Source organism: Doryrhamphus excisus, chromosome 6 (genome assembly GCF_030265055.1).
Source record: "Doryrhamphus excisus isolate RoL2022-K1 chromosome 6, RoL_Dexc_1.0, whole genome shotgun sequence".
Lineage (NCBI taxonomy): Eukaryota > Metazoa > Chordata > Actinopteri > Syngnathiformes > Syngnathidae > Doryrhamphus > Doryrhamphus excisus.
This window is the reverse complement of record NC_080471.1, coordinates 13,445,713-13,457,365: the sequence shown is the minus strand read 5'-3', so window position 1 is coordinate 13,457,365 and position 11,653 is coordinate 13,445,713. Positions and strand designations below refer to the sequence as shown.

At 40.1% G+C, this 11,653-nt stretch overlaps 1 protein-coding gene across 2 annotated transcripts; it reads left to right on the top strand.

The window, feature by feature from the left end:
• The first annotated feature begins 459 nt into the window (after positions 1-459).
• Positions 460-9,322, top strand: nr2c1 (nuclear receptor subfamily 2, group C, member 1). 2 transcript variants are annotated; one of them, XM_058075919.1, is made up of 14 exons: positions 460-603; positions 1,720-1,856; positions 3,274-3,468; positions 3,595-3,673; positions 3,766-3,945; positions 4,030-4,180; positions 4,273-4,369; positions 4,796-4,983; positions 6,280-6,433; positions 6,518-6,639; positions 6,725-6,870; positions 7,390-7,527; positions 7,601-7,706; positions 8,438-9,322. In XM_058075919.1, exons 2-14 carry the CDS (start codon positions 1,782-1,784, stop codon positions 8,607-8,609), a joined length of 1,803 nt encoding a protein of 600 aa, XP_057931902.1. In that variant the 5' UTR covers positions 460-603; positions 1,720-1,781; the 3' UTR covers positions 8,610-9,322. The 2 variants fall into 2 exon arrangements, with proteins under 2 accessions (XP_057931902.1, XP_057931903.1); XM_058075920.1 differs by lacking the exon at positions 460-603 and adding an exon at positions 610-764.
• Positions 9,323-11,653: the final 2,331 nt, after the last annotated feature.

Below are 11,653 nucleotides of genomic sequence, written 5' to 3'. Positions count from 1 at the left end.
TGGATTCGTGGTTAGAATGGCAGCCAAACACTCTGAAGATCCAGGTTCGAATGTCTCTGTGTGCAGTTTGTATATTTTCCTCCATGCTTGCATGGGTTTTCACAGGCTTCTTCCCATATCCAAAAACATGCATTAAGTGGAGACTAAAATGTCCATGTGTGAATGTGAATGGTTGTTTGTGTACAGTGAGTGGTGAAAAGTCCAGGATATATCCCACCTCTCGCCTAAATGTCAACTGAAATTGGGTCCAGCACACCCCAGACCAATGAGGGACCAGCAGTATAGAAAATTGATAATGAATGTAATCAGAATACATTTAACACCTTTTTAACTTAAAAAATTCTCAAAAATTGCCAATTGCAGTTAAGTTAATATATTGTCATCAACGTACTACTAAAATCAAAGCTAAAGCATAAAAATAACTCCTTGTTACACTCTTAGGCCTAATAACATCATAACAAAACTGCGCATGCGCCAGATTGTTTTCCCGAAGAAGAAAAAAGGTCACGAACTCTGACCCTCCCACCAAGCACAGCAAAGCGGATAATATATATATATATATTAATTTCACGGATATTTGACACGAAACAAACTTCTAGACAGGTAAGGAATTTTTAATAATGTGTATGCTGAGAAGCTTGGCTAGCGACACCACTGTCCGGCCACATCAAAGGCGAAGGAGAACTCAGTAACTCAGACGCTGCCATTGGTTCGCCGCTAGCACCGTTAGCGTTCTTGTCCCCCGCGCCCTGCAACGGCACTAAGTAAGTATATAACCGCACAACCAGTAGGTTGGTTACCTAGCTTTACTTTACACACATCGGTAATGGTTATGTTATATTTGCCCCCCTGCAATCTATTAGCTATGTAGCCGCGCTAGTTGGCTGGTTAGCTAGCTGACGTTAGCTGCCATGTTAGCTTTGCTTGCTAGTTTCCAAACAGCAACGAGCCAGAATGGGAATGTAACACCATCTGACGCAAAAGTCGCTGCTGAATAATTATAATCCTATTTTTGATGTTCTGCGGCAGAATATATAAAGTAAAATAAAATGCGACCACCGTCGTTGTCAACGTTATGTTTCCGCTTCTACGGGCCTCTGCAGCCCTAGCATGCTTTAACCCTTCAATGTTGACCTTTCACCCACAGGAAAAGAAATACTTTATCTTCCGTATCGATTTTTGGGAAAACAGACAGGGTCGTTTCTGTATGCGTTGCTACGACACTCATCCCCGTTATTTGATGCCATTTAGCTGACGACATAATCTGCATTTAATTGTCTGTTTTGCACTAGCCCCCATCCGAATTGCTAACATAGGCCACAGACATTAGTTGGTTACAGTTAATGCAGCCTAAATATTTCACAGAGAGGATTAAGCTGTTCAAATTGTGACCGAGATTACATTAAAAAAATCCTGTATTAATAGAGGCTAAATTGTGCTCAGAATGTTGTCGCCAGAGGAAGAGAAAAGGGGAAGGATATGGCATTTTGACAACATACGTAAAAACAGAATCATGAACAAAGTACACACATTTTGGTATTGATGTGGTGCATTTTTGTGTTTTCGTTGTCAATAATTGACTGTTTGCACACTGTGAATAATGCAATTATATAATTGTAGTAATGTCCACATGCTTCTACAAAGACAAACCAGATTATTTTTGACTAAAAACCGCAAATGGTCAAAACTAGATATGAAGGCTAACTATTTCCTCCCCAGGTGTGCACTTAATGGGGCAGAGAGGTGAGTCAGGGCCGTAAGTTGATGTGTGCGGTACCAGCATGGATGGGCAGACCCAAAGGATCCAACTTGTGTCAACAGCAGACAAAAACATGTCCTTGGGACATCGAATCCAGGTAAGGTAACATTCAAGTGGAGAGTTAACTTCGCCACTGTTAATATAATTAACGCAGGTGGGGCAACCCCACCAAGAAGGTCAAGTTCAAACTTTTTTTTTGTAAGGGTGACTTCTGCTGAATTTATATGTGTGTCTTGATTGATTTTCACTTAAAAGAGTTACAAAATCCACAAATATATAGGATATAAGTATCAAATATTTTATACGTATATTGATGTGCATTTCAGGCAAACACACGGGACACACTGTGGCTGTCCTTCAAAATAAGAGCACAGTTTGCCCCATGTCTGCATAAAGAAAACGGGAGTGTCATAAAAATATCTTCCATATTGCATGGGTGACTACTTATTCCTTAATCACAAGCACAGGCATTACAGTTTGTTGAAAATTTAGTAGTAGTTTGTGCCGAGGCTAACATCTCATTAGAAAAGTTAGTCAGTTTGTTACCTATAAATACAGGTGCTTAACAATTTGAGACAAGTGTATTTAATTACATTAAGGCTTAAGGTTTGTAGCTTTTTATGCAAGACTCAGTTGAATTTAAAAAAAATATTGTTTTATATCCGCATATTGTGATACATCCCAAAAATATCATGCTATATGCTAAGATCCATATCGCCCAATCCTATTTCTTAATTGTTTTACAAGTTTAAAAAGAAGTTAAACACTTTAAACGGCGACAGCACTTTTTCCTGTAAAGTAAACTTTTTCCTGTAAAGGCATTCGACTTCATAGATTGTACTTCAGTTAAAGCGTACCTATTATGCTTTTTCCACTTTTCTAACCTATAACTGTTGCTAGAATGTTGTATTATCGTGTTTGTGTGTTTGAGGGACAGCAAAATTGCCTAGAGTGATACATCGGGCAAAAGTGGTGTGAGGTAACAAGATATGGACTGTTTTTGAACATGGGCGAAGCTGGACTATCCGCCAAAATGTTGCTGAAGTCCGATGACCTTCCAACATTACATGGTATGTTGAAGAGTCAAAAGTGCCAGCTGTAGGTAGCAAGTTTATTGATTTATTATCAGCTCCTATACCGACAAAATGAAAAAGCGGGGTTCTTCAATAATCCCAAAGTCTTCAAGAGCGCTTGGGAGTGTGACCAATCACACCAGAGTGGTGGCCGTGGGTAGAATAAATTAAAACAGACCGTTTTGGAAAGTCAAGGAAATAAAGCCGGAATAGGTTCAGATTCTGGAAGATCTAGACAGATTTTTGTGTGGGTTATGTGCAGCTGCTCTATAGGAATCCACAACCCAATACAAAGGACCAAAACCTGAGCATAATAGGGTTAATGAATTGAGATCAAAGGGTCAAAGAACACCTAGTAGTATATTGGACTGTTATGGAAAAAAGTGCTCATGACTAATGACTTATTTGCTTCAGTTAAAATTTGCAATCTAATCTTTTCAGATCGTGACCGATCCACAGACAGGCCAGAAGATCCAGATTGTCACAGCACTTGAGCCAGCTTCTCCCGTAAAGCAGCAGTTCATCCTGGCCCGGCAGGATGGCTCCCCCAACAAGGTCATCCTCACCACTCCGGACAGCTCCGGGGTCAACCAGCTGTTGTTTGCCTCCCCCGAGCTGTCTGGACAGCAGATTCAGGTATTGCTCAGGGATGCCAATGGATCCAGATTTATGGCTAAGGGCTTATGACTCATGGTCAGCCATGTCTTGTCAATAACAAGTCGTTGGTCGAGATTGAATAACAGCATTCTGTTTGTTTGTCAGTTTGTAACCGAGGGCTCAGACCAGTCTATTTCCAAGCCAGTTGTGGAATATTGTGTTGTCTGTGGGGACAAGGCCTCAGGTTGGAATTCACTTTGATGAATGCTTATTTTAATGCTTATTTTTTTTACTGACAAACATCTCACTGATGTTGTTTTCATGCCCCTCTGGTAGGGCGCCATTATGGAGCTGTCAGCTGTGAGGGTTGCAAGGGCTTCTTCAAACGCAGCATCAGGAAGAACCTGGTGTATACATGCAGGGGCTCCGGAGAGTGTGCCATCAATAAGGTTCACCGAAACCGCTGCCAGTACTGTCGGCTGCAACGCTGCATCGCACTGGGCATGAAACAGGATTGTATGACACCTCAATGTATAATCAACAGTCAAATGTCTCTTGTAATGTGACAAGAAGGACTGATGTTCTTGTACTGCCTTGTAGCTGTGCAGTGTGAAAGGAAGCCTATGGATGTGCCCACCAGAGAGAAATCTGTCAACTGTGCAGCCTCCACAGAGAAGATCTACATCCGCAAGAATTTGTGCAGCCCTTTGGCAGCCACGCCGACGTTTGTGACTGAAAAAGATACCTCCAGGTACTTCCAGCCTCGACTTTAAATCATGTTTATCTTAAAATATTTTTTAATGATCAAGTAATTTTGGATGTGTTAAATCTCTATACAAACAGGTCTACCAATTTGCTGGAGTCCAGCATGTTGCTCAACATCCAACAGCCGTTCCCTAAGTTGGAAAATACCATCTTGATTCCAGCCTCCCCAGACAATGTAATTATATTGTATATTATGTTATAAATGATTATATTCACACAATCAATTTGGGCACACCCAAATGAGCGCTAATGAGACTCTCTTAGAAGAGCTGCTTTTGCAAAGATATTCCTCAGTTTTGATTGACAGTCAGGGAGTTATTCATTTAATACCTTAATAATATCATTTGTCATTGTAGTGAGGTGTTTCTAATATTTTGACCTTCACGTAGCTAAAGAAAGGGATCAAAACACACCCATAATAATAAAATGATTGTTAAATGTAGCAATCAAAAATTGAGCATTGTTATTATAAAGGCAGAATTTTTGCTAGAGTTCTTGTATTAGATGGAATGAGATTGTGTACCTGTGACTGATTTTAATCTAATAGTGTAATTATTCTTCAGACTTTTGCTGCTGTCAAATTTTTCTGTGTCCTCCTCAGCATGACGACCCTTCCCAAGGTGACCTTGGCACGCTGGCTAACGTGGTGACGTCCCTTGCCCACCTCAACAAGACAAGAGAAGCCAGCGACGGCAGCAACGACCTCATTGGCGTGGAGACACTCAGCAATGGTGACAGCTCCATGACGGACATGCAGGAAGATGACCAGACAGCCAGCGATATCACGCGGTGAGTTAAGCGGTTTGAAAGCGTCTGGTTTGTGGCATATAATGGAAATGCACAGGAGCATGAGGAAGAAATCTCGAGGCTCATTTGTCTTTGTCATTGGGTAATAAGATTTTCTGCAGGGCCATGTGGTCTCGTGCTTAAGGACTTCATGAAATTTACTAAAAATAAACCTATCTTGGACCACGTCAAGGGGCTCTACTGTGCTGAGGCATATGAAGGAGTTTGTTTTTAAACTAAAATGGCACTCAGCAGACCTCCAACAAGGTTTGATCCATGTTAGCAAGCTACTTGCTGGTTCATACTGGATGATTTAAGATGAGGGTGTGACTGGGGCCACATTGATAGTTATTTATATATATATATATATATATATATATATATATATATATATATATATATATATATAACTTGTTCAATACTTAGTATCAACATTTCAGTTTGTTCTATTTACATTTGGCCTTTTTGGTGTATTTTGCCCATTTTTGCTGAGTGTTTTGGTGGGCCACACTTTGAACACCCTTGATTTCAGACAGCATTCATTCATTTTTTATTGCGGGGGTTGCTGGAGCCTATCCCAGCTGTCTTTGGGCAAGAGGCGGGGTACACCCTGGACTGGTCACCAGCCAATCACAGGGCACATATAGACAAACAACCATTCACCCTCACATTCATACCTATGGACAATTTGGAGTCGCCAATTAACCTAGCATGTTTTTGGAATGTGGGAGGAAGCCGGAGTACCCGGAGAAAACCCACGCATGCACGGGGAGAACATGCAAACTCCACACAGAGATGGCCGAGGGTGTGATTGAACTCGGGATGTCAGACAACAGCCCCATTTCATTTTTTGTTGTGGTGCAGGTGGGAGCTTCCACTGTGACGGAAATGACAAGCTAGCGAGTTGAGCTGACCTTTTATATGAGCCGAACACTTCTTGTAGGACAGTTTAATACGAGGCTTTGTTACACATCTTAAAATAAAAACGTGGAGCACTGGCAATTATGCATCAGTCGCAGACGTAGGGCCGCAGAACGGTTTAGTTAGTAGCTATCTACTTCCCGATGATGACATAAAAAAGACAAATGGACTCTACCCTTTGCATTCTGGGGTGGGGGGACCTTTTCTATATTAACTTGATTTTCCACTTGCACCAAAATGTAATGGTATGGTACACCCAGAAAGTTTAATAGAAATTGGCAGTGTATTTTTTTGCCTAATCTTGCTAACTAAAAACACAACACAACAATATTTCTCACCATATAATGTTCTAAAGATAATATCCTGTGTGTTGTTCAGAGCTTTTGACACCCTGGCAAAAGTCCTACATGCTGGAGATGGCTCCTCAGGAACCAACCTGGAGGCCACCATGCAGCTAATGTCAGGAGATCAGTCTGGCCCTGTGTTGGAGCTGGAAGGCTCGCTGCTGTCCGACAGTCATATTCCCTTCAAGGTACAGTGAAGGCATCATCACTGAAATGAATAGTTCTTCCCTTGTGTCACACTGGTGTGCTCATTTTTTACCTGGCTTCTACAGCTTATGATGCCCGTGCCTGTGCCAGAGTACCTCAACGTCAACTACATCTGTGAGTCAGCTTCACGCCTTCTTTTTCTCTCTATGCACTGGGCACGCTCAATACCTGCATTCCAAGCCTTGGGGTAAGTCATAGATGCTCCTTTTCCACAGCATCTTCCAGAGCACTTGTTGTGACTACTCACCTTGTTGTGTGTGTGTGTTTTACAGCAGTCAAGATGACAATGACATCAACCTGATGAAAGCCTGCTGGAACGAGTTGTTTGCTTTGGGTCTTGCCCAGTGTTCCAACGTTATGAACGTCGGTACCATTCTAAGTGCCATCATCAGTCATCTGCAGAACAGCCTGCAGGAAGGTATAAGACATCTTCTTAAATAACATACCTCCAGCTATTTGTTGTTCAACAGTCTTACATTATTTAGAATGTACGCATTTTAAAGTGCTACAGATAATTATTGCAGAGTCCTATAGTCACCGGCTCATTAACAGAACCTAGACATTAACATATGTGGCTGTTCAGGGCTGTTGTTGATGTTCTTTTATTCACTCCACAAGAATCACGAGTGGTCAACATCCAAGACTTTATCTACTTCTGTAGACGCTTAAAAATGGCTGTTGGTGTGAAACAATTGCCATACTGTTGTTTGCAAGGAGCTCGTCAGCAGTATTAATGCTGGCTAAGCCGTTTGCTTCTTATTGCTATTTCCGTGTTGGTTGTATTGCTGATTTATATTTGTTAAACAATGAATAAATGCCCAAGCTATTATTTGCTTTTCACTTTTTCATGTGTTCCAAATCAGTATTAAAGATAAAAATGTACAGATGGATGTTTTCATGTCGCCATGTTTGTTTTCTCTCTCATGGTGTCCAACAGACAAGTTATCCCAGGAGCGGGTAAAGATAGTAATGGAGCACATCTGGAGGTTGCAAGAGTTCTGTAACAGCATGTCCAAGCTATCTCCAGATGCTTACGAATATGCCTTCCTCAAAGCCATTGTTCTCTTCAGCCCTGGTGAGTTTTATATAATGGAGCAGTGTTACAAAGACAGATGAGCTGACTTGTTTACGTTTTTTGTTTGTATCAGATCACCCTGGCATAGACAATACTCCACAGATAGAGAGGTTCCAGGAGAAGGCCTACATGGAGCTGCAGGACTATGTAACAAGGACATACCCAGAGGACACTTATAGGTTAGTCTTTTTCACCTGTTCACATGATTTGCAAACACTGGATTATACTGAACATAAAATGTCTATACTGTACATGTGGACAACAGCAATGGGATGAAACTTCAAAGTGCATTTAGTCTGAATACTCTGCACGGATATCTAACTCTGCATGTCTTTCGAACATTACTCCCTCACCCTTATCACGTTTTTGGGGGAATTAATGACCGCTCTTTCGTGGTTGACTGTGGGTTATTGTTAATATAAAAAAAAATATTGAAATACAACTTTGTCTTGTATTCTAGCCACTAGGCATTAGTAATGTTACATTGATGAGACATCATATAATCATCGAGTAAGCCATTACATTTCCGACATGACATAGTGGAAAGAAATGGTAAGTTTTTTGCTTTTACTGTCCTTATTCCCAACTCTGTTTGAAAGCCTTTCCTAAAGGAAAATTGCAAAATAAAATTTTCATACATAATCCTTATGTCAGATGTGAACACGTATGTCTATCTCTTTTCTCTGCATTCTAAAGATACTGTATGAAAACAGCTAAAAAGATGTTCCACATCAAATCCAGTCTATATAGATATGCTTGTTTTTGATATCATGCTTAAAAGAAATATCAATATTTTTAAATATCAATATTTAAATATCGCCCAGGTATATTCAATAGACATTAGCATTGTCTGCAAACAAGGCTCAAACTCCTTGATGTGTAATAAACATATGTTTCTGTGTTGCTCCAGGTTGTCCAAGTTGTTGCTGCGTCTACCCGCCCTGCGGCTGATCAGTGCAGCTGTCACAGAGGAGCTCTTCTTCGCTGGCCTCATCGGCAATGTGCAGATCGACAGCATCATCCCTTACATCCTCAAGATGGACTCCAGCGACTACAACAGCCAGTCTGTCCCTGGGGTGTGACACTTCTGTAGTGCTCGGAATATTGGGACTATTAAAGACTGTCAACAGTGAATCTCCGACCACCGCGTGGTTACTGCAGCTTCTTATTTATGTGGATCCTCTTCATCAGGTCAGTAGAGCATGACCCTTTAGCCTGCCAACGTGTGCACAATCAGGACTGAACCATTGCAAGAGTAGAGTGCATTTTAGTGTACATAAAGTAGTATTTTATGGCCTTTGCTCTTCACGGTTTTTTCTTTCACCATTTCCTTATATGGTCATGCTGTTTTGTTTTTTTTTTTAAACGTGAAATAATTGTGTGAAATGCTGTTCTAAAAGGTTATAACCTTTATTCTGTATTTGTTTGCCAATCCAAAGGATAGGACCAACAATGCTTTTTTTCCACTGTGGATGATAAGTAAAGTGTGTAAATAGAATGTAACAAGGAAGAGGGTTTAGTGGGGAGCACTCTGTGATGATCACATCCTGTCTTTTGGACAAAAAAATATATCTATAACGGTCTTGTCATTTGAAAATAAAAATAAATTCTATGTTGTATTTTTACATTTTATGTTCAGGTGAGAATGATCTCATTGATGTTGCATCATCGCCACATATTACATTAAATCAAATTCTTACACTTTGGGTCTGGTCCAGAAACCAATAAAAGCTGAAAGTTTGAAAAAACCCAAATAATGACAGGTCATGCTCCAATAAAGGCAGCTGATTGTTTACGTGTTGCTGTTAAATTATTCGCACAAGTATTTACCTTCAAGTGACATTTGCATGTGCAGTGTGAGGTTCTTCCTATACTTTTGAGTCATCATACATTTCATTGTTGCGTTTCAGGCTAAACTGACTGCACTGACTTAAAAATGTAAAGGTTTGTGCAAGTCTGTGATGTAATGCGATGCTTTCATGGATTCAGTGGATTGGACTCAGTGGATTATCTGATTCCTGTTTGAGTGAACGTTGGAGCAAAGAGTCAGGTGCTGTGTTCCCACGGCCACGAGGGATTTGGGCTTAATTGATTCAAAACTGGAGGATTTGCAAAACAAAGCGACAAAAGCTGCAGCTTTAATAAGCAGGTCTAATATCTCCTATGTAATGATTACACAAGCAACTTCTTTATTTTATGCACAGTATATATTTTTGTTGTAGGGAACGTTACAGGAACAAATGTACTGTGAAATACATTAGAGATCAGGATATAGAACTTTATCAATGCCCTGGACGTGTGCCCTTGCCGAAATGAAGGTTCAGGTATCAGCAACACAACACACAGTAAAAAGGTATGTATGTAGGTAATTATGTATAATCTTCAGTCTTCCCTCCATAACCCGCTCTTTCCTTCTCCTCCCTCCTACACTCAGAAATGTAATTCAATTCATTTTGTCAACAGGTTCCACGTAAGTGTGTTATATTATTTAAAAGCAAAAATGTTTTTCTTAGAATCTCATTCAGACATGTTATGTGTGTATAAACACATTAAAGTAATTTACAATGAACATATTTACATTTTATCAATTAAACAAATGCCCTTGTTTACTTTTTTTAGTGTAGCAAGGCATTATAGAGTTCGATAGCACAGGAAACAAAGACGTTTTTAGGTCTGCAGAGGGTGGCTGGCATCTATGATGGGCAGCAATTTGCCCAGCGATCTTCCCTGTGCATCTTTCATCAGGAAGTCCAATTTTACTTAAATCCAAATGACAAAGGCGCCCCCTGGAGAATGCCGCCTTGGGCAATTGCCCCTATCCATAGCCAGACCACCACTGCCTAAATCCGACTCCATCTCTAACCAAAGTTGACTTTGAGGTTCTGCTTTTTGGTAGGGAAAGCACCTTTTGATTTGAAGTTTTGATGTTACTACTTGATCAAATATTAAAGACCAGTTGAAAAATTTCTAGACGATGCATTTTGCACATTTGGACCTTTAATGAGGTTTTAAGTGAGATAAAAAAAAAACATTTTGGACTAAATAAAATAAACAAAGGTGGTCACAAGCTATAAAAGCCAAAATCCAGATGGCTTCCAATGTTACTAGTATGACAAGGAGATCCCACCTGAGATGGTTTCCACCAGAGGGGGGGGGGATCGATCATGATCTGGAGTACTTTTCCATTGAGCTTCAAGTGGTTCAGGGTCGTCAAATGGTGGATGGTTACGTGCAGACTGGTTATGTTCAATGCTGGCTTGACTAAGGACTTCTTCAGGGAGAATAGCATCACTCTTTTGGACCATCCCGCATGTTCCCCTGATTTAAATCCCATATAGAACATTTGGGGATGGATGGCAAGGGAAGTTTATAAAAAATGGCCATCAGTTCCAGACAGTTGATGCTCTTGGTGAAGCCATCTTGGAGCAATGTTCCTCCTGGAAAACCAATTTTTGAAGTGTTTAACAAGAACAGTGGAGCTACTCATTACTGAGGCCTACTGAGAAATGTTTTTGTTCTATTTTGGAGTTTTTTTTGTAATTTTTTGAGTGATAGTCTTACCTTTGATCAGCTGTTAGACAGCCTATTTCACTTTATTATTTTCAATACATTACTTTTTCAAATTACTTTTTGTCACACTCCCCCTTCTTGCTTTTGCATAATGTAGCTCTACTTAAAACCCTCATTAAGATCCAAATGTGTAAACGTTAACATTTTTGATCAGGTCTGTATGTATGCTAATTTGCATGTAAACAAGATGATGCCTTCAAAGCTAAGCATGACTTCACTAAAAAAAAAAGATGACGTCATGATGAACACTCACTGTACATACATTGTTTTGAAAGCGTTAAACCCTCCTACACTAACACACACAAAGGCAGGGTTTGTTTAACACATGCTAGTTGTCCATCGTGGTGGGTGATACTGCAGATTCTGGTATCGACTCGACACTAAATACAGTACCAGTATTGTCGATACTGATGCCGATTCTTTGAATGACCGTTGAATGATTTTTTACATTTTTTGCCTATAGTTTATTGACCTTTGATATAATGAGAATAAAACATAGGGCAAAGATGCTATGTGAGGAATCATTTTTTTTTTCTAAATCAACAAATTTAATGGT

Bases quoted from the DNA above. Each gene is read 5' to 3' on its own strand.
- nr2c1 (XM_058075919.1), top strand. From the start codon at position 1,782: ATGGATGGGCAGACCCAAAGGATCCAACTTGTGTCAACAGCAGACAAA. The intron at 1,857-3,273 runs GTAAGGTAACAT...TAATCTTTTCAG, and splicing joins CCTTGGGACATCGAATCCAG to ATCGTGACCGATCCACAGAC. The intron at 4,984-6,279 runs GTGAGTTAAGCG...TGTGTTGTTCAG, and splicing joins ACAGCCAGCGATATCACGCG to AGCTTTTGACACCCTGGCAA.